General features: G+C 43.9%; 12 protein-coding genes across 12 annotated transcripts; 7 read left to right on the plus strand and 5 right to left on the minus strand.

The window, feature by feature from the left end:
- Positions 1 to 708: 708 nt before the first annotated feature.
- On the minus strand, positions 709 to 2,028 carry SS1G_12651 (hypothetical protein; the record flags this gene model as incomplete). The annotated part of the gene is made up of 3 exons (XM_001586614.1): positions 709 to 996; positions 1,048 to 1,687; positions 1,901 to 2,028. 3 exons carry the CDS (start codon positions 2,026 to 2,028, stop codon positions 709 to 711), a joined length of 1,056 nt encoding a protein of 351 aa, XP_001586664.1.
- Positions 2,029 to 4,607: 2,579 nt separating this feature from the next.
- SS1G_12652 (predicted protein) lies at positions 4,608 to 4,868 on the plus strand (the record flags this gene model as incomplete). The annotated part of the gene is made up of 1 exon (XM_001586615.1): positions 4,608 to 4,868. The coding sequence occupies one exon, from the start codon at positions 4,608 to 4,610 to the stop codon at positions 4,866 to 4,868; it is 261 nt and encodes an 86-aa protein (XP_001586665.1).
- A 1,608-nt stretch (positions 4,869 to 6,476) lies between these two features.
- SS1G_12653 (hypothetical protein) lies at positions 6,477 to 7,580 on the minus strand (the record flags this gene model as incomplete). Its single annotated transcript, XM_001586616.1, has 1 exon — positions 6,477 to 7,580. The coding sequence occupies one exon, from the start codon at positions 7,578 to 7,580 to the stop codon at positions 6,477 to 6,479; it is 1,104 nt and encodes a 367-aa protein (XP_001586666.1).
- An 870-nt stretch (positions 7,581 to 8,450) lies between these two features.
- Positions 8,451 to 9,671, plus strand: SS1G_12654 (predicted protein; the record flags this gene model as incomplete). The annotated part of the gene is made up of 4 exons (XM_001586617.1): positions 8,451 to 8,491; positions 8,732 to 8,788; positions 9,122 to 9,247; positions 9,503 to 9,671. 4 exons carry the CDS (start codon positions 8,451 to 8,453, stop codon positions 9,669 to 9,671), a joined length of 393 nt encoding a protein of 130 aa, XP_001586667.1.
- A 667-nt stretch (positions 9,672 to 10,338) lies between these two features.
- On the minus strand, positions 10,339 to 12,636 carry SS1G_12655 (hypothetical protein; the record flags this gene model as incomplete). The annotated part of the gene is made up of 6 exons (XM_001586618.1): positions 10,339 to 10,380; positions 10,452 to 11,785; positions 11,841 to 12,010; positions 12,060 to 12,238; positions 12,294 to 12,494; positions 12,550 to 12,636. The coding sequence occupies 6 exons, from the start codon at positions 12,634 to 12,636 to the stop codon at positions 10,339 to 10,341; spliced, it is 2,013 nt and encodes a 670-aa protein (XP_001586668.1).
- Positions 12,637 to 13,335: 699 nt separating this feature from the next.
- SS1G_12656 (hypothetical protein) lies at positions 13,336 to 14,558 on the plus strand (the record flags this gene model as incomplete). Its single annotated transcript, XM_001586619.1, has 3 exons — positions 13,336 to 13,412; positions 13,862 to 14,085; positions 14,140 to 14,558. The coding sequence occupies 3 exons, from the start codon at positions 13,336 to 13,338 to the stop codon at positions 14,556 to 14,558; spliced, it is 720 nt and encodes a 239-aa protein (XP_001586669.1).
- A 668-nt stretch (positions 14,559 to 15,226) lies between these two features.
- On the plus strand, positions 15,227 to 16,333 carry SS1G_12657 (predicted protein; the record flags this gene model as incomplete). Its single annotated transcript, XM_001586620.1, has 1 exon — positions 15,227 to 16,333. One exon carries the CDS (start codon positions 15,227 to 15,229, stop codon positions 16,331 to 16,333), a length of 1,107 nt encoding a protein of 368 aa, XP_001586670.1.
- A 660-nt stretch (positions 16,334 to 16,993) lies between these two features.
- On the plus strand, positions 16,994 to 18,194 carry SS1G_12658 (predicted protein; the record flags this gene model as incomplete). The annotated part of the gene is made up of 4 exons (XM_001586621.1): positions 16,994 to 17,019; positions 17,422 to 17,566; positions 17,707 to 17,813; positions 18,095 to 18,194. 4 exons carry the CDS (start codon positions 16,994 to 16,996, stop codon positions 18,192 to 18,194), a joined length of 378 nt encoding a protein of 125 aa, XP_001586671.1.
- Positions 18,195 to 18,639: 445 nt separating this feature from the next.
- Positions 18,640 to 20,847, minus strand: SS1G_12659 (predicted protein; the record flags this gene model as incomplete). Its single annotated transcript, XM_001586622.1, has 4 exons — positions 18,640 to 19,492; positions 19,539 to 19,735; positions 20,161 to 20,456; positions 20,523 to 20,847. 4 exons carry the CDS (start codon positions 20,845 to 20,847, stop codon positions 18,640 to 18,642), a joined length of 1,671 nt encoding a protein of 556 aa, XP_001586672.1.
- A 1,153-nt stretch (positions 20,848 to 22,000) lies between these two features.
- Positions 22,001 to 23,179, plus strand: SS1G_12660 (predicted protein; the record flags this gene model as incomplete). Its single annotated transcript, XM_001586623.1, has 4 exons — positions 22,001 to 22,032; positions 22,160 to 22,231; positions 22,584 to 22,738; positions 23,079 to 23,179. 4 exons carry the CDS (start codon positions 22,001 to 22,003, stop codon positions 23,177 to 23,179), a joined length of 360 nt encoding a protein of 119 aa, XP_001586673.1.
- A 724-nt stretch (positions 23,180 to 23,903) lies between these two features.
- On the minus strand, positions 23,904 to 25,869 carry SS1G_12661 (conserved hypothetical protein; the record flags this gene model as incomplete). Its single annotated transcript, XM_001586624.1, has 2 exons — positions 23,904 to 23,920; positions 24,165 to 25,869. 2 exons carry the CDS (start codon positions 25,867 to 25,869, stop codon positions 23,904 to 23,906), a joined length of 1,722 nt encoding a protein of 573 aa, XP_001586674.1.
- Positions 25,870 to 26,428: 559 nt separating this feature from the next.
- Positions 26,429 to 26,849, plus strand: SS1G_12662 (conserved hypothetical protein; the record flags this gene model as incomplete). Its single annotated transcript, XM_001586625.1, has 3 exons — positions 26,429 to 26,431; positions 26,515 to 26,595; positions 26,664 to 26,849. 3 exons carry the CDS (start codon positions 26,429 to 26,431, stop codon positions 26,847 to 26,849), a joined length of 270 nt encoding a protein of 89 aa, XP_001586675.1.
- Between the last annotated feature and the right edge of the window lie 1,072 nt (positions 26,850 to 27,921).

The following is a 27,921-nucleotide window of genomic DNA, read 5'->3' on the forward strand; positions in this document are numbered from 1 at the left end:
GAGAGTCTCCAACACAGGACTTAAAATGACTCCACACTGCTGGTGGTCGAGGCGCTTCAGTACCCTGTGAGAGCCATGTTTTTATGTTGAAGGGCAATCCGGAATGGCGCGAGACGTGAAATCCAAAGTATATGTGTTAATCGAAGTTGAGAGCGCACAATAAAATGAGCGGACGAGTAGGGATAATATTCACTTCGAGTGACTCATTGCAAGTTGGTGGATTTTGAAGCCGGGCGTGAAAAGCCCATTCTTGTCCCAACATACTCAATTTTGAAGGGGTTATACAGATGACGAAGGTATTAAGAAAGACAAGAGTAAAAGAATTGTGGAATGATTGGAACTACCCGTCCGATAGAAGTCGGTTTCGTTCGATTAATTGCACAGATTGGCTTCAAATAGTGCGGATTTTGGCTGGATTCTTTCAATGTTCAGTTCTCTCTTTAAAGAATGGAAAGGTAAAGGCTTCTATAATCAAATTAGACGGGCTGAAAAGTGTGGCGGGTTCTGGCCGAAGATGAATGAGAGTACGTGAGTAGCTTCCCTACTTTTAAAACGATCTCTGGAACGATAATGATATCTAGTAGAAAACCAAGTTCGGCCTGCTGCAATTTTAGTTACCATCAATCATGATTCTAATTGTAGCAGCATCTGCCGAGCCTGCTTATTTGAGAGTGCTGCAAATTCTATCAAATTCCTTTGTCCAAAGTTTCAGCAAATTTGCCTTCCCACTGCATCGAGCTCCGCTTGCCGAGAACTTTGATCGGCATCCAGACTAAATTTTGCGAACTTTCCCTTCTGCCGCAATTTCTTTCCATACTTTTTGAAGATGTAAGGACTAATAAGCCACAAAGTAGCAATCCCAGCTAGTATGGAACCAGCGACATTCGAGCCCAAATCATTGTACATTTGGTCTGCGAATAGAGGGAATATACCACAAAGTAAAGCTCGTAGAGTCGAATATGCGGCGAAGGCCGAAGATGCGTAGACTGTGTACGTCTGTATTTATCAGTCTGAGTAAAAGGAAAAGGCAAGAGTACATTGACTTACATCCGCTAGATAGTTCCCAAGCGCGTATTCGATTTCGTTAGTCGCAAATCCAGCACCTGCTAATCCTATCATTGGTACAACCCAGTCAATACTATGAACCAAAGGTGGAGTAGTCCAAGCCATGAGCCAAAGACCGGCCGCCAAAGCTGATGCTCCGGTAGCAAAGCCAAGTATTTTGTCTTCGGGTTCAAGCTGCTTCGTTTCGGCACGCTTCTCAAGATGACGAAATTCTATCAATCTGACTGGGATACCACAAATCATTCCTATGGCGTATGCAGTGAATGCTAATGAGTATGAAGTCTGGGTAAATCCATACGGTTTGAATACAACATCTAGGGCCTCAGTGAAAAGAAATAGTAAGGAGAATGCTATGGCTGCTAGGGTTGCCATCGTAAAAATGATGGGTTCCTGGAAGAATAGTTTTGCTGGCTGAATAATGGCACTCTGGCAAAAAGTACGGAAATTGGGAACATGGTCTTCTGCTGTTTGTGTGCGGGTTTTGAGTACACCTGCGTATGATTGCACAGCGATGATATGGTTTCCAAGCAGTTTACTTGGGCGGGTTTCGGAGATACCGCCTAGGAAGAGGAGAATAAATACACAAAAAGAAATGATAGCACCAATATGATACAACCACCGCCTGTGTTTGGAGTTGTATTAGTTACAGGGTGTACTTACATGAAAATGTTGGGTGTATGAACGAGAGCTCAACTTACCAATCAAGTACCCTGGTGATGTAAGTTCCATATATTGGCCTGCTTGATTATTTAGCTGTTGTTCCCGGTATTTCTTGCACTCCAACAATGCTTCTTATCTTTGAACACTTGCGAGAGGGTGTTCAATTTTCACTTACCCTAAAGAGACTCCCAACCCCGCTGACAGGACCCACGCGTAGATGGCATGACCTTGGGTTGCGGGCTTCCACATATCCTCCAAACTGCCCACAATAACGGTAGCAGGAACGGATGAGGCCGCACCCATGATAAATCGTCCGATATATGCCCCTGCAATGGAAGGCACAAGTCCAGTAATCAGGCAACTAACCGGTAACAGGAGGGCAGCACATATGAGTACCGGTTTTCTTCCGAAAGCTTCTGAATATGGCGGAAAGACAATGCTCCCCAAGGCTTCACCGATTCCGTACCTACATAAACCAGATGAGAAGATACGTTGGGACTACCCACAACTGGTGCATGCTTACATGAGGGAAAATGCAATGAGTGACTGCGTTTGAGAGATACCATATTCTGCAGCCGCTGGTGTAGCCGCGATCAACTGTTGAGAATCTTAGTATTTATCGTAAAGAAGAATAGGGAGAACGAACGCCTCCTGATTCTATAATAGCACTTCGTCGGGTTTAGTAAATACCCTAGTAGGTTTATAACTTGATTTCCATTCCAAGTGCCTGTGCATGGAATCACACACCTAATTGTATCAAGCAAGAAGATGCAAGCAGTATTGGCCAATTTGTGTTTCAAAGGCCAATTTCGAGGGTGATTTCGATTATTCGGGAGCCAGTTAATAATGTTATCATTTGATAATTGAAGGCCTAGGTCGTTGAGTTTTTGAATTATGTGTGAAATTGAATCCACTCCTATAGGTAATGATGCCTCACTGAGGTTTGACGTGGTCACCGATTCAGTTCGCTTGTCGATATCGATCATAATGCAAGTTTGTGTTTATACAATATGAAAGTGAAGCTTTCGAAAAAATGTGCGATAATTGTGGTAGCTGGTGAAAGTCTTTGGAGTCTTGACAGATATGGCAATTTTAGCACTGGATTATTGCAGCAATTATTGTTAGTTATAACTAGCTAATCCATCATGGCTTGGGGAACCTTAGTGCTGTCGATCATCCAATCTAAAACCGCCACTCACCGTTCCCCTAAAGTTGACGTCTGAGCTGAGGACTTCGGCTTCAAGGAGGATATAAGGAGTTCTCGAATACTCTTCTTACAAGGACGAGCAAAAGACGAGCCAGTCCCTAATTTAGATTTAGGCGAAACTTAATCTCGTACTGGCGCACCAGGTCTCTTCCGACTTATATTTTGAACACAGAATTGTCAAATCAACGAACGCCCATAATTTCGCAGACGAGATGAGCTGAATCAAGAGCTTGGACATCGTAAGTGAGTTCTGGTACTTATGAAATCGAACCAACTGCCCTCATTAATATGTCAGTGCCGGGCCTAATTACTAAAATGGACCCATTGCGTCGCCATACAAATGATGAACCCCTCACTCAACACGTGCTGGTTATGACACACACACACAAACACATATACATATGAACGATCGTGATGCAGGACGTGTACATCCATACAGGAGAACTTAACTCTCAAAGTGCAATTAAACAGCATATTCTGAGGTTACTGAACATGTGGCTGGGTAGAAGTGTGCTAGTCATATTGCCTCATCCTGGGTATTTGCAAATACTACGCTGCTAACCATTGCAATACATCTTGCAGTGATAGTGACGATGACAATGACAATGACAATGACAGTACTTATCAATCACCAGCGAGGGAGAAACAGAAATCAATGTTTTCCAAAACAAATTTGTTAGTATTTAAGTTGTTTAGCATGGAGTCATGCTCTATTTTCACCTCTTTAAAATCTTGGAACACTAGTTCTAATGAAACTTATAAACAATTTCAGCCAAAGCTCTTCACACATTTGTACAGTTGAAATTGGTCAATGTGTATGATAAAATAAGGTGTACACTTGTACCATTGAAACCGAATGGACGAAACAAGCATTGATTGTACTAGATAAGCCATAAATACTAGTTCAAATACCATACTCGAGTAGATGAGGGACTTTGTTCTGTGGCTTCATCTGAAACTCGGTATTCCGTTTATCTTCCTCGCGAATTCAAGAGAGACATGGATAGTTGGAGGGTAATGAAGGTGATGTCCATACGTCTCAACGCTAGTTCCGTAGGACCTATTTCTGAGATGCGAAGGAGGAGTGAAGGGATGTTGCTTTGGAAAGAATAAGTTCCGGAGAAGGGGGTGTTCCGCTTTGTCCCACCGACTTCGCTCACAAGGCCATCTGTCACGTGACATAAAATATTAAACCCGCTCCATATACAATTGCCCGTACAGGATCAAAGGTCTGAGTTCTAAGGTAAATTTTTATATTCTTCTGGCCGCGTGAATTGCTTGATGCGAGGTGTGATACATATTGTTGAACTTCTGTTTCGCATTTGCAAGTGAGAGTCGGGTCTTCTTCTCCTGTAAGTCAGCTACCAGGAATACAAAAAGTCGAAGCCATATTAGATTATTCATCATCACACTTCACTGCTGCAATCATGGGGATGTCAGGAATTACGCGTTATCAACATAAGTATATGAAGACCGCCTCTCTTTCGTACCACCATTAGTATAACACTGCGTCACGAGAGGGGTGTTTTATCAGGTATAGTTGCGCATATTATCAGTTCTATTCCTACTATACACTACCTAGCACTTCAGCAACACTGTTAATATTTTCCCAATCTAGCACTGACATTTCGGCAGCTCAACACTTCTCTTCCATTGTGACCAGGGAACAACACTTATGACGGGCGTGCCTCAGCTGATAGCATCGGCGCAGAGGCAGCGATATCTTGCGCATGCTTCCTCTTCTCTCATAATCCTCACTGGGCGTTCAGAGCCGAAGGTTCTTCCCGTTATCGAAGAAATTCATGCTCTAAATCAACCTATCATGACACATTTTATATGTGCTGATCTCGCTTCTCAAAATTCAGTTAAAGAAGCTGCGGCATTGATCGGTGACCTTGTCGAAAAAATCGATACCATGATCAATAACAGGGGTTGATGACCATCCCAACCTGTCAGGCAACCGTTGATGGAGTCTAATTGCAATTTGGCAGCAATCATATAGGTCCTTTCCTACTTATCTACTTCTGGACCCCCGAAAACTCTCCAGGAAGGATGTCCCACACTATCACAGTTGCAGCTTTGGATCCATCTATCATCCACGACACGGGATTGAACGGGTGAAACGCTCTCAGACCTGTATCTCAGGATTATGTGGTTGGAGTAGGTAACCAAGCTAGATTATGGGAATTAAGTGATAGGGTAATGAGAGGGTAGTGAGAGAACAGTGAGAGTATAGTGAAATGATAATGAAAGGGTAATAGAAGGATAGTGAAAAAGTAATGAGAAAATAGTGAGAGAGTAGTGAGAGGGTAATAAGAGGGTAATGAATCAGAAACTTGACATTTTTACCTAGATAGATGGCATTGCCTGCCCTGTGAATTATCGTTTATACTTTAAGTGTGGATGGCGGTGGGCGTGAATCCAGCCGTCCACCTAACCAAAAAAAAAGTAATAGTAGTAATGGAGTTTATACGTAGAAAGGGGAGGAAAGTGTGATCTTCTACAGTCCTTCGACTCTGCATTAAGAACCTTGAGATAAAAATATGGCAATGAACCATAAAGACATCTATCAAAGAATTTCCAGTGAACTGCGAAATAAATCGAGAATATCGGCCGGGGCGTGAGAAATTGGTGCTTTTGCCCAAGAACTGCGTCATCAGATTACCCAAAGGCGGTTGGCAATCATTCTTCATACTTACACACACCATCTATCCTTTCCAGCTTTCAAGATTTCAGACTTATCCATGGTTTCTCGTTGAACCAGTGCGTACAGAGCCTCCATTGTAACTCATCCATACCTCGTCTCAAATTATTTCACATAGCAGATGGCAATAACATCACGACAAATAAAAAAGCAATCGGTTAGAGTACGAAAAAACTCCATGCATTAAGTTCTAATCTCGAGACTGCAGCTAAGCGCTCAAAAATAATTCCTAAGCTGGAACGTTGTTTCCATTTTGCCCTCTAAGATCACCTTTCTCTCTCTAGCCTGCACCTCGTAGGTTTCTCCTTCCAAAATGATGTCCCCAGCCATCTCTGGCATCCATTCAAATCGCGTCGCCAAGGGGGTATTAAAGATGATAAAGTTGCGAAAGTATAAAGTTAATAAAACCACATCCATTTTGATCTGAGTGAAGAGTTTTTTTTTTCATCCGTTAATGTTCTTACGATGAAGATGTGAATGTTGAATAAGTTTTCGTGATCGTCGTAGTTAAAATGGCGCCGGTAAAGTTAGTGGCGCAGTTGTTGAATATAGAAAAATAAGTATGTGCAAAAGTAAAGCGTGTGTAGAAGTGGAGATACCGAGCGCACGAGGATTAGCACAGGCTCAAGGACATCACCCACTTTCCCATCGGAAATGTCAGAAACGCCATGCTCCCGTACTCGCTGGTGCGAGGGGGCATATCCCAATTCCCATTTCAAAATCCTTCCCCATTCGTCGTTTCGCGTGCTGAAAATAAAAACAATTCGATCAATGCTCGCCGGCAATTGGTTCACGCTAATCCCAACCATATGCAACCATCCCAAAACTCCATGCTCAAATTTATACAGAACCAAGTCGTAAAAGTGCTTCTATAGCCTCCCGTTCTTGAGAATCCGCGGAAGCTAGGTTCAAAGCTGTGAAACTGTTGGGGGTGTGGGTTCGTGCTGGTGCTGGATTGGAATGACCAACACTAGGGCGGAAACCTCCCCTATATACATGAGAATTGAAAATTTGTGGAAGTGGTCCAGATGCAAGCGGTCCAGAGGTTGAATAGGAAGCTGCGCGCAATGCCGCGGCTCCGACCGCTGCCCAATCCTCCTCATCCGTCACATCATTTGGATCGTCATCCTCCATCATTACATCTCCTCCTTGCTCGGATGAGGAAGAACCGGACTCATCACCATCTAAAGACATCTTGTCAGCCTCATCAGGCATCGAGACATCATCACCATGAGAAAAAAAAGCCGAATCACCGGCCCAACTTGAGCCTGGTTCATTGAGACGTGTTCGAGTGAACGACCATCCTTGCTTGTTGGCGATTGGCATCCCCATGGAATAGGAATCAGGTAAACTCGGCGATGGTGAATTACCAAAGGCTCGACCCATTCTCGCGGGGTGTCCCTTTAGCCTCGCGTCCCAGCGGCCCCAACCCACTTTCTCGAACAACACATTTCCCTTTACACCGCCAGGCTCACCGCCATTTCCACGTCCTTCGAGAGCACCCACCACGAGTCTTCTAGCCTTCGCGGGAGGAATGCCAGAAAAGCCGGGAACTGAAGTGGTGAGGTAGCCCATGATGTGGCGAATAGCAAGTGGGCCGTGATCCAGTAAAATTTCGGGAAGATGGTGCTTAGCCAATAGACTAGAGGTAATAGCACCGGTAGTATCCAACCCTGGCGATCCGACATCTGAAGTTCCTTCATTTCCACTCCCATCTTGTAAATCTAGGTCGGAATCAACATGCTCCAAGTTGAGCTGAGGGAGCGGCGAACGGGTACCCAGTGATTTGATAACATGCGGAGGCAGATTGGGAGAAATAGAATTCGGAGGAGTTGGAAGGGTATGGCCATTGGTGGCGGGAACACTTCGAGCCGCTACAGCAGTCAAGCTGTCTCGACCGAATGTCGATGGGATTCTGCGAGCAGAGGGAGCAGCGGAAGCCATTTTGGTTAATGGTTCAGTGGATTTATTTCTCTGTAAGTGCGCGACCAAATATTAGTATTTTAAATCCTCGAGAAAAGCAATGCGCGTTTGAATTGAAATTGGTGACTCACCAGAATGCAACGACACCTTGACGGGCTGACTCAGATCGATTTGCGATCGGAAGGTTATGAGCGAGTTCAATAAATTGGCAACGTAGTGCAAAGCAACTGTTTGATCGTGTGTTGAAAAAGCGAACTGGGCAAATTATGGCCTTGTCGTAAAAAAAAACACGACGAAGGTGTAGTTGGAGATGTAAAGGTAAATGTAATGGCGATGGTGATGGTGGGCGTCAAGACAAGATAACTGAGCTAGTTGTGATCGGGTCCAAGAAGGAAGCAACTGAAGTAAGTGGGAGTGGGAGTTAAAAGGATGAGCAAACCAACACTGACTGCTCTGCTGCGATTGGAAAGAATGAGGAGAAGATGTGATAAGTTTTAGGAATAAAGTAGAGAGGAAAGTAGCGACTTTGTTTTGAGGAAAAGATGGAATATATGGAATGAAAGGTCTAGGGGTTTTGTTGATTAGAGAATAAGGGAATGATGGAATGATGGAATGATGGGATGATGGGATGGTTGAATAATGGAACAACAGAATAATGGAATTAATTATATCGATTATATATACATATCGATAAATATATCTCTATCTGTGATGGCTGTTACTATTTAGGGCTACTATTTAGCATATCATATCTCTTTGTCTTTTGTTCTCCTTGGGTTCTTTGGGTTCTTTCGATCCTTCCTTGGGTTGGTTTTGCCGTTTGTGCGCAGCCTTTTACTGTGTTTTCACTTGTCTATCCAAGGGAGGATTAATGAAATGGAATAGACCGGAATGTCTTACATGGTACCCTGGTTAGTTAATGTAAATACTGGGTAAGTTTGGGGAATCTAGGCGTGGCAGATGTAGTGAGTGTGAGTGTGAGTGTGAGTGTGTGTTGTGTACTAGATAGATAGGTAGATTATCATAGATTGTAGATGGGTAGGTCAGAGTTAGGTGTAGATACTACGAGTTATGCAATTCCTCATGTAAGATCTCAAGTCAGTTTCACTATGTGAAATGTTGAAAAGTAAGAATGGTTATTGGTTTCATTTATATTTATTAATATTGTAGAGTATTATTTTGTTCTTTATCAGTGACTGTGACTTGTTCTACTACTGCTACCTAGATAGGTAAGATATCCAAGTATTTATTTATCCAGTCATTGATGAATGAATAAATCTATACCGAGTACATTTATTTCACTCAAAATACACACATTGATGACTAAGGTGGAAACCCCGGGAATCATCATTTTGAGTTCAGCTTGGCGAAATCATTGATTACCTAGGTATTATTTGTATTTACTATTTCCCTCAAAAGGATGGACTATTCGCACAGATGCTCAGCTAATACTGAGATGCTAAGATAATATCTATTCATGCACACCTATGTGAGCTATTTTGCCTGCTCACCTGAGCAACTAAGAAAATCCGAGAATCGAAAGAAAGTCTTACCACATCTAGATCGAGGGTTCTCTCGTCCAACGTCATACTGGCTTTTAGTCACTGTAGAAACTACGGAGGAATAACCAGCAAGCCACATTCCGACAAAGAAACTCTCCTCACTTATATCATTATCAAAGTCGTGCAGTAAGTAGGTATCTATCGTCAGAGGATACGAGAATTTATCGTTTGGATATTTACATATCAATTTGTGGTAGCTAGCTAGGCTATCTCCCTATCTAAACCCTACCGTACCTGTCATCCGAACCTTAAAAAGCCCTAATCTATTCAGTGATCGACGGACTTTCCACAAGTGTCCGCTCCACGCACTCTTCACGCATACTTTAGAAGATCTAACTAATACATTCATAAATAATCTTCCACTAATTTCTGACTCTACAGAAAAATCTGCTTGTCTCGGATATACTCACCAACCAAGGACGTTGAGGGACCATCCGACCGTTCCTTACTATGTAAATCTTGGTACCCTCTAAAAGCACAATTGAACCAAGGACATTCACGTTGCTTTCAAATCTTTCTCATTGGTTTCTTGGCCAACACCAGTCCCTGATCAGCAGACACATTATAACCATTGGTACGAATCGTAATGCGAAGCCATTTTCCTCGTAAACCGAGCTTGCTGGTGATAGAATAGGAGTTGGTGATTGACCCACTTTGCTCCTGTACGGTACTAAAAAACGCTCGCTATTTCGTGCTGTAAGGGCCACTACCATCCCCCACGTTCCACAATCTTGCCTTGATAACGATTTAACGCTTCCGTGAACTTTACCCGGATGAACCAGACGAAAACTGCGAAACCGGCCAAACCTTGACTTCTTTCCTCTGACCATTTAATGCCAGTTTCATACTTCCATCATCAACCACTCGATCGCTATCGTGCTTCTTCCCAAAGAAAGCCACATGATCCAGGGAAGTGCGGATAACGAACTGGTACAATCTTATTGAAGTTGGCTTACCGATAACCGGACTTTGGGAACGGAATCGAAAAACAATAAAACTTATTACGGTCCTCATGGAAGGGCCAAATGTCCAACATCCTTGGACAATTCGAAAGCTTGCACTCTGTACATTTCTTCCTTCGTGATATTTCATGCCCAATCCTTCATGTTAAACCGAGGCAGCACTGTAGACCGGCCTGGTACCTTGATGGAACAAGAACGCTAACCACTCATGCAGTCATTTGCAAACAGCCATGCAGCCAGATCAAATGGGTATTGCTAACGCCCAGCTCCATCATTAAGCACATATTTTCTGCATGCCTAAAGACAACATGTGTTAGACGTCGTGATGATTGTGGGAACGTGTGAAAGAAATCAATGATTTCACTTACTGCTTTCAAGACAGCTAATCTCTCTGTGGAGTCGAGGAACACTCGTTGGTATTGTGTTAGACTTTCGCGGACAACGTCACGACGTGTCTTCTGGCCTTCGCATATCGCCTTCATATTGAGCTCCATCTCTTTTCGCAGGAATGGTTTGCTGAGACTGACTTCAAATTCCATGTTATCATAGCCTTCCACCAGGGAAACTCCCAGTGTGGTCGGAATAAACTCTTCAACTCCACCTCTGCCTCCCACATCAGCAGCAGCGCCTCCCCTATCTTCCCTCCCATCCCTTCCCCCTCTTCCACCACGCCCACCACGTCCGCCACGCCCTCCTCGACCTGCAGCTGGCGTGTTGTCGTCAAAGCTAGCAGCGGCAGCCCCGCCCGCCTTGGGCCTCGTGAATACATATTCACGATCTTTGATTTTAGCAATATGCTCCGCCATAGTTGCATCGGTACCTATTCCGTTTGCGTCCATTAAAGCGATGAGATCGGGCTCCGTTAGATATCCCGGAGCTGTCGTCTTCCCATCCGTGATCATGGCCTCATCAGGTTCAAAACTCTCTCCAAGGGCAAATTTTGGCAATGGCGTGCTACTGTTCCATTTCTCGTAAATATAGACATCTAGATAGTTCTTCTCTAGCACAACTAATCCGTGCGTCTGAAATATTTCGTTTCCATACTCAAGCTCCACGTCAGTTGCCTGCCCTTTAGCATCTTCTGAGCAACAGGCTAGAAATCTTCGGACGACAAATTCATAAATTCGTGCCTCTTCTGGTTTTAAAGCAGTCGGAGCAACGTATATGACAGGATGAATAGGCGGATGTGCTTTATCATCGTTCCGACCGTCTCGAGGCCAGCGAAAGCCTCCATTGATGAGATTTTGAGCAAACTGACCCCAACGGTTATCTTGGATTTGCTTCTCCACCAAAGCTCTCAAGTTCATTCCTTTATCGAAGCGATCAGTCTCAGTTCTAGGATAACTAATGAATCCTTTATTGTAGAGGCTCTCAGCTGCAGTCATCGCCATCTGACTGTTCATATGCAACCAGCGACTAGCTGCTTTCTGTAGCTCAACCGTGGTTAGAGGGAGTGGCTTCCACTTTTTGGTTGGCTTCTCCTGTACCTTGGTGATTTTGCCAAACTTTGCAGCAATACACCTTTCGAACAGTATGATGACAACCGCTCGGTCAAATAAGCGATTGCGCTTCCAGTTGAAAATCACATTCATATCTTCCCGGCTGTGCGTAATCTTGATGCTCCAGAATGGTTCAGGCACGAAGTTCTTCACCTTGAAATACCGATCAACGACGAAACCAAGTGTAGGGAACTGACACGACCCTAAAACGCTATTAGTACATAAATCCCTTGTGGCGACATGAATGAAAGTAATTACCATAGCTCAGCATTTTGTCTGCCAATGGTCCTCCTAACTTCTGAAGATTGGTCGTCTGAAAGCGTGTGAACGCGTAGCCAATTCTTAAGTCAAGTTCTATACGAGCAGCTACAGCATCTACTTGACGTTGATCTAGATCGACTGGATGCTTAGCTGCTTGAATCACATGCCTATTGCAGTCAGCAGCAACTCGAATTCGAAAAGTGCAGATGTGCGTACGCCCGCTCAATGTTACTGAACCTTGCTCTCTTAACCTCAATTCGTGGATTACCTTTTAGCGCCTGGTCTCTCACTTCGCCGCCAATGTGCTCCCCTTCACGGTCACAATCAGTCCATATGAAAAGAGCCCTAGCACCTCTTGCTTGAGACTCAATATTCTGTGCAATCACTTTCTTGTCCTACACAAATGTATCAGTGGAAAAGACTCGAACAAATGGAATGATAAAAAATTACTTCAGCAATAGATTCGATGACCGGCGCCTCAAAAAAGAGAGATTTAGGTGGAGGATCAGTCCAACTCCTGTGGGATGGGGCAACATCAAGAGAGGTAAGATGTCCTGATACAGATGTCATGACTGCATTACAATTACCCCATTGTCCACCGAAATCAAAGGTGAATGTGTAATTCTTGATGTACTTGTTGCGAGTACTTGACTTGATTTGATTATTAGCTGACGTCGTAAATCTGAAATCTGAACCGGTGACTTACAGCCTGCGCACTACCTCCTGCTAAATGATTAGCCACAGCTTTTGCAATAGAGGGTTTCTCTGCAACACAAAGAATCTTTGGAGCCATCTTGACGACCGATCCAAGTATGTCCTATTTCCATTTGCTAACCTCGGAAAGCCTTGGGGAACTATAACTCTATAACCTTATATTCCCTCTACGGTACATCTATGGTGCAAACACAGGGACGGCTTGACCCCAAGGAACATGGTTTGTCACCCAACTTTGTAAGATCTTAGAATATGTCTTTTGGGAGATAGACTCGAAAGCGTATCATAAAGTACTACCAAGTGGTAGTAGGTATGTACCAGAAAATTGAACTGCTAAAGTAGAGATTAGGTATGTACAGAAGTGATATTCCTGTTGTCCCTTCAGTTGACAAGATTTTATATGATAGCCTTGTGCGTAGCCTTGTTTGTAGGAAAACAATTCTGTGCAGTTATACATTTATTATGCAGTTTATGAAACTCATCAACAAGGTTAAACTCAATGATTGGTTGGTCGGTAGCTTTTGGTAGCTTCTTTTATGCCAAGCCGATAATCAGATAGATCCCCGCTAAATGGAAATCGATGTCATTGTCATTGATTTATTAGAGCTCCAAGCTTCACTCCAACATCTTTTCAACTCTTTTTAACTCTCTTCAATTCTCTCCAATTCATTTCGCCCCAAGTCAATATTTCTTGAAGATATACTAGATTGGCTCAATTCCCTTGACTATCACCTACTTCTCCAATTTGAAGCAAAGCGAAGATAAACTCGCCGCAAGTATGACTTTGCCAGTCATCAAAACAATTGAGGATTGCTCGAATATCACAAAGACAGTCCTGCCATATCTACCACAATTGTACGACCTTCCTCAGCAAATCCTTCAATCATATTCCAATCCTACCGAGCTCCGAGATATCTACCTAGCTACGAATCCGCTCATATCTGCCTTCGCATTTTCGTTATTCTTAGCACCTGTGTTCTTGTTGGTTTCAGAAGTCAACAAAAATTATTCTCAGGTCGACAGATGCTGGAGTATTTTACCTACCATTTATAATGCCCATTTTACCATCTATGCACATCTATGCGGCCTACCTACTGGGCGACTAGACAACGTTCTAGCTTTTAGCACAATATGGAGTGTATGTAATGTGCCCTCCTAATGTACTCGGTTTTGACACACTGCAGTTGCGTTTGACTTTCAATTACTGGAGGAAAGGTGGATATAACATTGGATCCGAAGACTACCGCTGGTATGTTTTCCTTCGGATAGGGTCGCTCATCTCCTTGCTAACCACTGCTGTCAAGGGAGGTCCTTCGTAATAACATACCCCCACCACTCTTCTTCGTCTTCAATGTCACCTTCATATCACTTGCGCAAAGCATTCTGCTCTTTCTAGTCGCAACCCCATCATATGTTATGCTCTTAGCTGCACGACACGGAGCGCAATGGACGACGGCAGATTTGATATTTTCTAGAGGTCTTGTGACTCTTGTGGTGCTTGAGTATTTTGCGGATGGGCAACAATGGAGTATGTGATTACGGCTGTCTCTTTTTGTGCATAGCTAATACATTTCAAAATCAGACTATCAAACCGCCAAGCAGCAATACTTGAAGACCGCTAAAGTACAAGGAGGATTTGACCAGGAATCTCTCGACCGTGGTTTCGTTACCTCTGGTCTCTGGTCCCTGAGCAGGCATCCAAACTTCGCCGCCGAACAAACTATATGGGTTGTTCTATACATGTGGGGCTGTTGGACCAGCGAAGTAGTGTTCAACTGGACATTTGTCGGTGCTATGTCGTACTTAGTTCTCTTCCAGGGCTCAACTTGGTTCACTGAGCTCATAACCGCCAAGAAATACCCAGATTATCAGCAATACCAGGCCCGAGTTGGCAAGTTCTTACCTAATATCTTCTCTACTGGGCCTGTCTTCGCCAAAGCGGAGAAGAAAGTAGCCACTGCCGTTAAGGGCGATAAAAGGAAGGTTTCAGCCAGCAAGTGAATAAGTAGTAATATATACTGAGGCCATGATTTCCATATTTACAGCCTCATGAACTGAAAACGACAAGCAATATCAAGAGGAGGGCAGATAGCTTTCCTTACCATGTATAAAAGAATTACGGTTTCAATTCCTCGGAATTACTCCTACATAATATTGGGAATTAATGCCTCTAATCAATTGAGTAATTAGGAAGCAAAGTCGCTCTTGCTTCAAAATCAAAAACTCTCAAATCACGATGCAGACCTAGCATCTTAACACTATTATGCATTGTGCAATGTTCCTGTTCTCCAGAGTGCCTTCTTGCCAGGAAGGTTTGGCATGTTACCAGTTGTCCAGGAAACCTCAATGTATGTATGTCCTTACAATTTTCATCTTAGCTTTCTTCATTTGACTCCCAAATACCTACCTTTTCACATCTATTTCTATCAGACTTGATCGGTGAACCAGCGTTTTTATATTATTTGATCTCATCATTGATTATCTTATTGCATAGAACGACAGCAGTATACACATTCCAAAATACTTTGGGGCTAATATAAATTCATCGACCATCACTATCACCTTCGAAAAGCTCGTACAACAGTGCCTCAAAATTGTGCAATCCCTCTCCTCTCTCGATAGTACCATAGGCACAGGAAGGTTCGGAAGATCGTTGGTACCGTATCATCATGTTAGAGAAGCATGAATTTGATGTGAGAACACTCATTCGAGGCTCACGAAGTCCTGACCCGAAAATGCCAATACTACCTTTAAATAACGATGATAGTTCGCTTCCATCAGTGCCTCCGCCACCATATTCTTTAGGGGATGAATATCTGCTCGGCCTTGCAGGAAATACCTCAGCTACAGGCCATTCAGCATGCGAGCTTCAGAGCATAACCGTGAAGTCTGGTAGTCACTTCCTTCCAGAAAAGCCCTTCAGCCATGCCCCTTCATCTAACGTACTGTCCACGACTTCCGCTATCATCTATAGCCCCACGCCAATTCCAAACAATTTTAGGCAGAAAGAGTATTGCAATGTCGCCAATCTCATACTCAAACTGCAACAGCCAGCTCCCGACAATAGAATTGTGGGACAAAAAGTTCGCGGCAATTTCGGGTCTGAAATATGGGAGACTCCAGATAATGTTTCTAAGTTTGCAACGGCTCAACCCACCAAAAAGAGGAGATATATCTCACGCACGTTCCCCGCTGACTCTTTCACCCAGCCGTATCTCGACGAGTGTTATGATCGGCCATATGGATACGATACAAGCATTGTTCCCTTGCCTCCAAAGGAGCACCAATCTATAAAATCGACTTCTGGTTTGGACCTGGAATTAGAATTTTCTCAGAAACAATCACGCTCTTTGCAAGATGCTTACACCACGGGCCTGCACGAATTCAATACGTTAGCCAGGCTTCTACCAAGACTCGACGACCACTATGTGCCCGTCGAGGCGTCGTTTTGGGGGAAGAAGGAACGATTGACATACAAGAGAATGCAATTATTGGAGAAACGGCTGCAAGATATGGTATGGGAGGGAGAAAGAATGGAGCGCGCACAAAAGCGTATCTATGAAGAATTGGAGAAGCGCCGAGAGACGAGGGAGCTTCTGGAAATACCCCTCAGGATTATGGCGAGAGAGCTTAGTGAAAGGAATGTAGGGAGGAGATGGCTGACGGGAGAGATACCGTGGGCAGATGGTGTGAATATGGGGAAAGGCGAGCCGCATGCGAGGAATACTGTGGATATGGTAGACCGTCGTAGTAGACTTGATTTGGCACGTCCATAGGTTGGCTTGGTGGATTGAAACAGCGATAACCATGTATTTTGTCTAGCCTTTTGTTTGAAAAAAATACTTTTGACCATTAAAAGGTTAAACCTCTTTTGCAACCACAGATATTGCTGTGACTCCCGAAACATGACCTCAAATGCCATAGGTATTGTCCTATCAATAATGTAGCAATCTGCTTTGATGCTTCACTTCATGGATCTGTCGTCTACATCATGATACTGTACTTGACGAACTAGGCAAAATTCGACAATGCTTTCGAGATATGGTGATGATTATGTGTGCGGTGGTGCACTTTTCAAGTTGTGTCACATCCCAAACGGCACAAAAAAAAACCTCTTGAGAATACATCACGTAAACGAGGGGCTTTCCTGCGTTGAAAAAATGAAGCTCTTTGCTGAAGGGCAGAGGTGAAATATATACATTCTTGAGAGCTCTTGCGTTTATCATTTTCAACGTCACGCGCTCGGTGCATGATGCAGGCCATCTGAGCTGCCATGTTGCGGGATACATGTCGCATCATCATTGAAGCTTGGAGGTTGGTGGAGGTACCATCCGAGGGCGTAAATATAGAAAGCCAAGTAATTTTGGAAAATGAAGTGGTTTTTTATCTCAAATTACATTTCAGAAGCGAGGTGAAAATGCAGAAACAAGACACAAATGCCAAACACTCCGGAAGCAAATCTGTAAACAAACACACGTCTCCGGGATATTAACCCTCATGTTCTTACCACCATCCAGTCAATCCCAAACACACACGCGTTATACCCCATCCACCAACATTCAAAATTCCTGTAATTCGAATCAAACCACTCATTATTTGTCCAACTCAGATATCATATCTATCCAGTGCCCAGCACATCGCTTCGAGTTTCCTCGCTCCATTCGATACATCCTCTCCACATTTTTAGGTTTGCGGAAACCTATAAAGCCTCTCCGGTCCCATCACTCATCACACCTAGTGGCCATTCATCCCCAAGTTACTTCTTCGCATCCTTTTTGACCTTCGGCTTCGCATACGGTTTGTTTGTTTCGTAATGAATCCACCAAGCAATTCCAACTAACACGGACAATCCAATCAGCACTAGAATCAATTGGACGAAGAGAAAAGGATCTGCTTGTAGAACAGCCGTTGCTTTGGGCGTGAATCCCAGCCACTTGAAGGCGTTAGGGCCTGAAAACGCTTGTCCCATTTTTACTTGTTGTGCTGTGTGGATACTTGGGAGCGGTGACGTATGGATGAGGAATCAAGACGAGACTTAAATCGACAAGTTGAATTGATGTAAGCTTCAGAAGAGCGCCTTATGACGGATTCGACTTTGGGAGTATCGTTTATTAAAAGTGCGAACGATTGACTGCTAATCAATGCGAAGGGTGAAGAATTCAATCCGATCAACAGAGGGCGAGTAGTAGCACGATTCTTAACAATGCAGAAACAACGTATGAAATACAGAAAGAAAGAAAGGAAGAAAGAAGAGAAGTAAGTCGAAACTTACGACGAGGAGACGCGCTCCCTAAAACCCTAAAACCCTAAAATATATGAGACAGAGATAATTCACTGGCGTTTCGGATCCTTGTCACGGAATTACTGTACATCCATGTCTTGAGGCTCAGTGACGAATGTTTTAAGGGCAGAGGATTGGGGAACAAGGGACAGTGAGGAGTCGTGAGGTTACAGATTTGTAGGAGAGTCGTCGCGGGAAACAGAGCTTTGATGATTTTAATGATTTTAATGATTTAACTGGTGGGCGGTAAAAACAGCGTCGGAGGTAATAGTGACCAATGGAATATCAAGGATGGTATTTCCATAATGAAACAAACACCCGTTATGATTTATAATGTTGAGGTTTATAATACTTGATTATATATCATTAGGTAGGTACTCGTAGACGATCATCTAATAAACAAGCAGTGGAAAAAGTCTTATTTGTCTGATATTTATATTCAAACAAGTCTTTATAACTTCTGTACGACGGATACATCTTGTACAATGTAATTCACTTATCTTCTAATATCAATGTAGGCTGCGTTACTTGTGTCGACATGATGATTACCGAATATCAAAACCATCATTTGACATCTACATCGAACATATCTGATAATCCTTGGAAAGTTCCTTCTATAAAGACACCATGAATCGCCTAGATCTATCCATACACAAATCCATAACACCACCTAGACACTCATGTCTTTGAACAAAACCTCCTCTACTCCTGCAATAACTAGGTGCTATCGCCCGCCCACTTCCTGTGTAGGCAGACACATCATATACAACGACATCCTATATTGTATATCGTGTGAAATTTTTATTCTTCGAGTAATACGCGGTCCTCGTCTGGCTCGGGTCGTAGGCTCGATTGCGATTCAGCATGTATTTTAGGACTTACAGACACACTTTCAACCTTTTGTAGAATACCTCTTCCAGTTCTGCCCAACGCTTCGATAATACTTTCCATTAATCGACTTTCTTGCCTTACTGCCCTCAGTGCGGCTTCCACTTCTTCACAACGCTCTCGCAGGCGCTCGATCTCTGCTCTAAGAGCATCTACCCGGTCGTCTTTTGCACCGAGCTGCGTGCTGCTGGTCGGTTCTACTGATGTAATACCAGTTGATCCTTCATATCTATTGTCCTCGCTAAACGATGGTGTATTTCTTCCTATTCCTCCCGGCATGCGTGAGATTGTGCTAGAGTCTTGCGTATGGATCTTTATCTTCGTACTTAATTCTTCAATCCTTCGTTCCATCTCAAGTTTCATTTTATTCCACTTCTTTCTCTCTTCCCCGGTCTTTTCTTCTAGTTGACTAGCCATCTTCACAATCTCAACATACTGTGCCCCCTCTTGTACCACTGCTTGCCTGTAGGTATCCCTACTTTTCGAAAGATCTTCGATGTCTCCCTCCAATTCGAGAACTTGGGCATTTAATCTCGCTTTTTCTTCAGTGAGGCTGAAAATCTCTATGTCGGAAACCTGGTGCTTTTTCTCAAGGGCGCTTGCTCGACTTTGAGAGCGTGAGAAAGCAGCAAGGAGCTTATCGTGCTCGCCCTGCAGCGATGATAACGCGATCTTTTGTATGGATACCTCGTGTTGGAGCGCCGCTGTGTGAACGTGCAATACGCTGTCCGATAACTGCTCGTTTGTGATGGAGGGCAGAACGTTGCTAGAAGTGTGAAGGCTTAGTGACTGAGACGGGCCACCAGACGAACCTGGGTGTGATGCCGACACCGAGGGAGATGAAAAATTGGCTGACGTCGGAGACGGAAAAGCTCGCCCTGGTGGGGATGGTAATTGTCGTGTTGGGCCGGGTGGATGATTCATACTTGGGAGCCTCTCGCTCGTGTTGTTGACGGGCAAAGGGATATGGTGATAAGAAGATTGAGTTCTTATAGGAGGAAGTTCTTCGCTGACTGATTTAGCTAAAGACCTGCGCCTTTGATGCATTCTAGAATCAGAACCATCCAGGTTATTCATCATATATCTCTGGTGGTCATCATCGATATGTCGTTTCATGATGTCTAAATGACCGTATTGGGTCGCGCCATTGATCGCATTGAGAACATCCTTATTGAAGGAGGCTTTCGAGTTGCTAGGAGGATCCTGTTGCACAAACTTATCGGCAAGCTCATTAACCTTATTGATCTTGGTGAGTATCCAGTGGAGAGTCTGTTTCAGACCAAAGTCGATAACTGGAGGTGGATCACCAGAAGGAAGAAAGCGTAGCTTTGAGTGGGCCTAGTATTCTGTAAGCACGATTCTAAGGATCACATACAAGCATGAACACAATCGCCTCTGTTGGTAACAAAAGTCAAACGTTTTATTGATACTTACTGGATTGATACCACGCTTCTCGGAATCTATACCCGAACGGAGGGTCTCCGCTAGCTGAGTAAGCCCAATGCTGCAAGCCTGCGTAACAAGGGCAAGCTCAGGGTTCTTTTGGCAATGCTCGCAGCATTCTGGTAAAGATTCCTCTTCGTGATCAAACACACTCTGCCGCCTGCATTGACGACATATATTAGACACATCTTGAGGTGAGTCCACCGGACCATTTACGGTCAACCGGGAAGGTTGCCCAAGAGTGGAAGTACTGTGAATCGTCCGATCATGATCATACTTAGTTGGATCTAAAGGGTAAGGCTTGAGTTAGTGAATAAACGTGGCGTTCTTTCTAGACTATCCTTGACACCTACAGTATGCCTGTGATGCGGGCATCTTCCCAAGAACGTCCGCAACCACCCTCAGCTTTCCATTGCTATCACTACCCTCATAGCGCGACCTTTTCATTACCGAACTTCCTCCATTCTGAGTATAATGGTCGTTTTCTACCCCCCAGTTGTCTGGATTGTCTGATACTGGATGTCGCGGAAATGCTACAGCTTCAATTGGTGGTAATGTTCCACCATGCCAACCATTACCACTTCCGTCTCCTTGTGCCGGTATTTTCGTATCGTCATCCCAATGACGTTTAATTCCTGACCGATGCGATTGAGGGGGCTCCTTTGATCGAGCATCCATCACAGCACTACCAATGCCACTGTTTTACTGGGGCTGTAGACGATGGCCTGTCCATCCGTTCTCTTAACCTTAGACAGTGGTCTTGTAAATTCCAAACTCAAACCGGCGAAAGCGCATGAAAGATATGTTTTACCGATGAAGTCTATGTTGCAGGAATCATCAGTATTCCAAAAAAATAAAATATTTCGAGAACTTGAAGCCTGATGATAAGAGATCACTGCTTACATATTTTCTCTGTATAAAAGGTAAGGAACGTGATAGACTCGGGCGTATGCAGCAGATAGCCCTGTGATCTAGGTACGGACTGCACACCATCTGAAATATGTACTGTACAATGGAAAAATAAGAAAAGCAAGTAGTCAAATGACAAATTTCTTTAGATAGATACGACGCCGGCCATGGTTTGGGACAATCGGATGAAGGACGTTGTGCACTGTGCACCATGCATTCTAAGCTCTATTACATAGCTTTCTCCATCGAACATGAAAGGATTGCTCGTAGTAATGTCATATTCATAAGAAAGTGGATGTGGCAGGGAGTAATCGAGGAAGCGTGTTAGCCTTACAAACTTGTGCTGACGCGCTGAGGATCTTTTGCTCAATATTACAGTGCACTCGGGAAGGCGTTCCAGTCGACATGATATAATGATTCGTCAATAATGTGAGGTAATGCAAAGCGAAGAGGCAACATAAATTCTGGATTATAAATCTGTGCTCTAGCCTTGGCTGATTCCTGATTCCCTGTATCGATTTTCCGAATGGACGGGAATCGGGCTGCACCGAAAAGGTCGAAGCTGCTAACGCACCAATGAATATGGTGGGAATCAGTTGGTCCGTTGAACGGGTTTATAGTTCGTGGCTGACTGGCCTTTTCCTTACGAGAGTAGTAGAGTGGGAGAGAAAGAGAGCAGAGTAATTTGACCAGGGTCAATTTGATTCACCTATAGGCAGTGGCACAGCATCTGGTATAACAACCTCCTGTCTGAAGACTTGGTCTCGCAAATTGCGGATAGACGGGTTGGTTGGACAGCTAGACAGTAAATAGTTAGACGGTGCCAAGTTAGACAGTCAATCAGTTCTGGTTGAACCACAGCCGAAAACAAGAACAGAGTGTTTAGTTGGTGATTTTGAATGGACCGGCTATTTTGGCCACCATGCCTTTCTCCTTCATCGTCATCTTCATAGGGTAGTAATGGTGTGGTGCGTGTTGTGGTGCGATAGTTGGTGGTGGTGATCCTTTTTTGGTGGTTGGGTGTTGGGAAGTGAGTTTGAGTGGTACAGACGCTTACAGATGCAAGACCTTGCTTACTCAGATTGAACATCTCCATTCAGTTTAGTCAAATCTCGGTATGTAATCCCTTCTATGCCTTGACTAAAAGTACCCGGTGAGTTAATTTTAAACCTTGTATATTAATCCTTGTTCGGACATTCGAGAAAAAGCAGTTTGTAAACATCTCTCTCTGCGTGTCCCTAAGGATTTGTAGCCAGTGAGAAAGGGGTAGGTAGGTCGGTAGTAGGGAGGTAGGGAGGCAGGCAGGAGGCAGGCAGGCAGTAGGTATGTAGTAGCGAGGTAGCAGCCAGGTAGTAGGAGGCAAGTAGGTAATCTTATATATTCGCATAGTCAATGCCATTCAGACTCAGTATCAATGTATCTATGAATCTTTGAATCATAAACAGTACCTAGGTATATATACATACTGTACTTATCAACTCCAACAGCTGACTTGAGCGGTGAAGTGTCGCACGGAAATTGATCGCGCCGAAAGGCGATTCGGTTGAAATCATCCTCCGTTACAGAGTTTACAGAGTCACAAGCGGTACATGTACTGCATATCGATATCTCAGTACATGGAGTTCAAAGATTGTTAGGCAAGAGCAAGAGCAAAAGTGCGGTGATGGAGAAATTAAAGCTTCGATACAGCAGATTTGATAGCCATTAAGTTAAAATATTCTCTAGGAATATATAGAGCACAATGTCTAGCACATCTGTCAATTTCGGCGTCCACTGTTCACCCACCGGCTACCCCGCCCCGGCGGCTCATGGGCCTTGCTTTGATAGAATATCAACATGCTACAGATTTTGAAGTTGTCGGACCACTTATATGTTTCATAGGATCCTATGGTCTATCATTAGGTTGGTATGGAGATAGAACTCGAAAGTCCCAATTACATTTAACCTACTTGAAGCAAAGGATCCAGCCTACATACGATACACCACACACTAACCAAAAGCATCCATATTGACCAAACTAGAATATCCTATAGCAGAATGGCCAATCGCTCAAGCTGGTACCAAAGGAGTCATCAAAGATCACTGCAGGAAGAGTTTCTGATACAAAAGAAAAAAAAGAAAAGTCTTGCCAAGCAAGGTAAAGGGTAGAGCGTGAGCGCTGCAGGTTTCACGTGATTAAGATCTGAAAACACACCAGTTGATTGAAACAAATGCGAATTGATATCCTCTAGAACTGATGGTAAGTTACGCTTGCTCGAATTGTGTGAAACTATCGCCAACACTATAATTATAATCCTGATTTCCATTCTTTACCGTCTAATCATGTCTCCGGCCTCGCTTTGGTGGTGGAGATTTAGAAATGCTGTAATCGCGTCTTCGTTTGGGTGGTGGGGAAATGGATCTGCTGACTCTACGTGTATTGCGTTGCGGGCTTGGAGACCTTGAGTAGCTATCGTTCCGCAGAGACGTTTTGGGAGGCGGTGACCTGGAAAATCTGTCTCTCTCGGCACGCCTTCGAGGCGAGGGAGATCTTGAAATGCTTGAACCTTGGCGTTTTCGAGGGCCTGCGCTGACGGAGGATGTGTTTCTCCTCGCAGCATTTCTTCTCGGAGGTGACCTTGATTCGCTTAAAGATCTGTTCCTTCTCGGTGGAGTTTCTGAGAAGCGATCTCGGCGCCTTGTTCGTTGAGGATATGGTGAACGAGATCTAGATCTCGACCTGGAAAGGCTCGAATCTTTGCGTCCTCGACGTGGAGGTGTTATGGATATTGAAGCTGGTCTCCTGCCCTGACGAGGTGGTGTGATTGACCTAGAAAGAGATCGCGTTAAACTCCGCCCTCTTCTAATTTCCTTCCGTTTGTCAGTACGCGGCGGTGTCCTAGATACTGAACGTCTCCTGTCTAGACCACGACTTTGAGATGGCGAGCGAGATCGCGAATAAGACGAGCCTGTGTAAGATGAATAGCTTGAGACAGAGCTTTCCGAGTCCGATGCAGCATCGTCGGGAGCCGTAGGTAATGTTGGTAATGCTGGTTTTGGCATGTTCTGAAGGTATTCACGCATCTCTTCCGTGATAGCACCCATACCAATACTTGTCAAGTAGTTGATGGAGAACCTTGTGTTGCGAGGGTTATCATGGGGAAATAACCCTTCAAAATAAGGTCGCAGAATATCATCCTTCAAGCGAGCTTGCAATTTCGCCATTCCCATTGCTTCCGACAGATCCTGGAAAAGAATCTTAATAAAGATACGACTGCTCGATGTTGTCTCTTCTTCGTTGAGATGTACGATGGACAAAACATGCCAGCCAAGAGCGTCTGAGCTAAGAAGGTGTCCGAAAAATCTCGCAATATTTCGTAACCTGTTTGTTTCGTAACGATGGATGGTATCATAATACTTGGCAAATGATTGCTCGAAAAGGTCTGTCCAGAGGCGATTTATCTTTGCAAAACGCTCCCCAATAAGGCCATAAAACTTTGAATACGTTCTCTCTTGGGAGCAACATTCAATGACCATGGAAGGAAGTTCAGGCTCCTGGCCAGACGGTAGTGTGACTTTCATCAGCTTGTGGCAACATTCTTCAGGGTCAATACTCGACATGATAGTTAAGTATATAGTCCTTCGTAGATTGACGAGATCTGTATTACTCTGGTCCTTGATCTCTAACGCCTTTTCTTCCCTTTTTTCCTCGTCATCCTCGCTATCATCTTCCTCATCCTCGTCGCCCTCGTCATCACTTCCCTCCCCAAGAATTTCGGCTTTGAGCTGCTTGTATAATTCTTCGTTTTGTTCCCATTCAGGATCAAATTTAAAAATGTTGAGTCCATCCTGGACATCAATCTCATCGTCCAAGACTATGCGGTGTGTAATTTGATCTTCCTCCTCCACAAGATCCAGCTCTTCTTTGATCGCAGGATTATCTTTGTATTTGTCTTTTCGAACTTGAAAGAGGACTTCAATCATATATTGTACCCGTTTATCGATATCTGCCTCATTCAAAATATTCCTGAACTGATCGAACACCGCTAGAGCGATAGGTCCACTCATCTCTTCCAGATGTTGGCCGACCTCCCGCGTTAACCCAACCGCAATTTCAACACTGTCGTCCGTCGGCTTATTAAGAAGTAGTAACAGGATCTGGGCCGCAACTACCTCATTTGCTACTTGTTGGTTACAAAGATGGGCGATGAATGTGGTGGCAGAAAGGCACACAGCCTTGTCGTTTCTTTTGAACCCTTTCTTAAACTGCACTATGAGACGCTTTAGGAGAAGCTCTCCAACTTGCGGAAGTTTTGTATTGACAATTGCGGCCATTGCGGCATATATCGGTGTGAATGGTAAACTGGCAGCCTGAGCCTTCATAATGCTCCTGCAGAATAACCCTCGACCTCTAATCAAATTTTCTCCAAATAACTCTGGTACAATGTACTTGATGTTTGATACATTGACCTTGTTGATTAAACCATTTATTGACTTCTTCAGTGCTTCCCATGCCATTCTTTGATATTCTTTGCTCGTTTTGTCTGTAATCTGAGATTGCAGTGCTCGCAAGCGTGCGGGAGGGATATAGGTACCACCAGATCGCATCGTGAGAAGTTTCTCATATTCAGCCTTCGCAGCTGCTTGTTTCTCTCCCTCGGATCTTTCCTTGACTACAACCATGTCTCTGCCTCGAAATTCACGGTCCGGTTGTTTTCCAGTATTAGAGGAACGGCGGCGTGGGGAAGTAGGGACGCGGTTATTAGATCTCTCTTCCATGATCCTATCTTCTGGGACAACTGAAGTAGCCATTGTATTTGTGTCGCTTTTGCAACGTCGGGAATATATGGCCGAAATCTTATAATGAAGCTCTGGGAAGTCACAAGTGGCTGCGAGCTACGCTTTGAAAACTTGTCGAAAGCTTCGTAGCTTTCGCAGACGGTGAGCTAACGCCTCTTCCTTCCCTTTAGTACATCCGATTATTGGAAGAAGAAAAAAGAAAAGTAACACAGGAGCTTCGGTTTGCGATATTATAATAATGTGATGGCGCAGGTGATTGAATCTGTATTGTATGAAGTTGACAAGCTGAAAAGTTATTGATTGTAAGGGTCCGCGCGAAGGGTACACAGTGCACTGGTGGGTGGTACAGTAAATTTAGACGCAGAAATAGCGCTAAACGAAAATAAAGTTTAGGGCCCTTGTATTGCGAAAGACCAGATTGACTGATGGGGAAAGGAGCTCTCATGAACTTTTGGTACAATTGATTTCATTTTTACTACCTTATAAGTAACCAGAAGCTTCACCTCATAAATCTTAAGCTTCCGAGCTCCGGATTGATTAAACCACACTCTTTTAAAAGTCTACTACAACAATGGTGAGAGATGTCAATCAATACCGCGTGCAGCTGATGTTTGGCGCAAGTTGTGTTGAGTTGAATGCTAATATTACGCTTCACAGCTCGATCAACTCGTTGGTCTCGCGATGCTCGTCGCTGCTTCGGTCGTCTTCCTCTACTACACTATATGGACCCTTCTTATGGTATGGATACTCTGCTTTCCTTCTCTCCGCCGTTGATAAATATCTTGGGGGCTAATTTTTGTGATCAGCCATTCGTCGACTCCGATCATCCTCTTCAGAATGTATTTCCTCCTCGGGTCTGGGCAATTAGAATACCTGTTATACTTATCCTGATGGCATCCGCTGTGGTCGGATCATTCTTGAGCGTGGTAATGATCAGAAGCAACAGAAAGAAGGCTGCGAAAGCGAAGGCCACTTTGAAGAAGAAGGCGTAATGGCTTGGTTATACTAGAGAGGGGCGAATTGGTTAATGGGATTGGTGTTGCGACAGAGAAAGTGTACTACTTTGAGTGATATTGAACTCATTGTGTGTATGCCTGGTCGTCAGTGGGAGCCTGTTGGCAAGGACGGCGCAAATTGTGGAAGGGCGGGCAAGATTTCTTCAGCATTTGTGAGGAATCTGTGTATGTATACAATACCCACGATATTTTTGATATCACTTTTCGTTTGATGGCGGCAACGGTTATGGTATTAGTTGGAAATTGCAATTCTACATTGGCACGAGCGGATCCTTGGAAATACTGGAAGGTTGGCTTTGTGTTCCAGCACAATCTGAAAATTCTAGGAACCGTCAAATTCTTTTACACAAGCAACTTTGGAACAATGATGAGTTTCCTGTATGGTGTACCTGCATGAGCACGGTATTCTAGGTATTTCTATTACGGTACTTGGATGATAGAGCTAGCGATCTCTTTATTATGGATGATCTGCTCTTTGATTTTGCTTTGATAATAGTCAATTTCTTGTTGGAAACTACCTATCTTCCAGTCCATCTTCCACTCCTCCTATCTTCTGGTCCTGATATGGAGAAGATGGAACCTTTCAAGAGGCTTCAACCCAGAGAGAGAAAAGGCCGAAGCTTATCAATAGTTTTAGAGATGTCTCAATTACAATATAGTGTCAATGTAGGTACCAATTAGATCGGCATCCTTCCTAAATAAACAAGGTTCATTATGTCTTTCTAAAAGCCCCCTTCCCAGCACCTAGATCAGGAGGGCTTACTGGGTAGGTATGTATAATACGTAAGTAGCCTTCTGACATCAGCTCAATAGATGTAGGTCATGGGACCAACTTTCAAGGCCATCCAATGCCCCTTCGATGCAATGTTCCATCTCTTTTATTAGTAGGTACCGATACATCTTGGAGATGGCATATACAACACATGCGGTGTAGATGTATATACCCTATTGATCTGGATTAGATGATTGATTGATTCATTGATTGATTGACGTATGATTAGCACAAAGGACAATGAGAATAGCAGTCCGAAGATAGATGCTTTCGGTG

This window comes from Sclerotinia sclerotiorum, genomic scaffold, assembly GCF_000146945.2.
Source record: "Sclerotinia sclerotiorum 1980 UF-70 scaffold_21 genomic scaffold, whole genome shotgun sequence".
NCBI classification, from domain to species: Eukaryota; Fungi; Ascomycota; class Leotiomycetes; order Helotiales; family Sclerotiniaceae; genus Sclerotinia; species Sclerotinia sclerotiorum.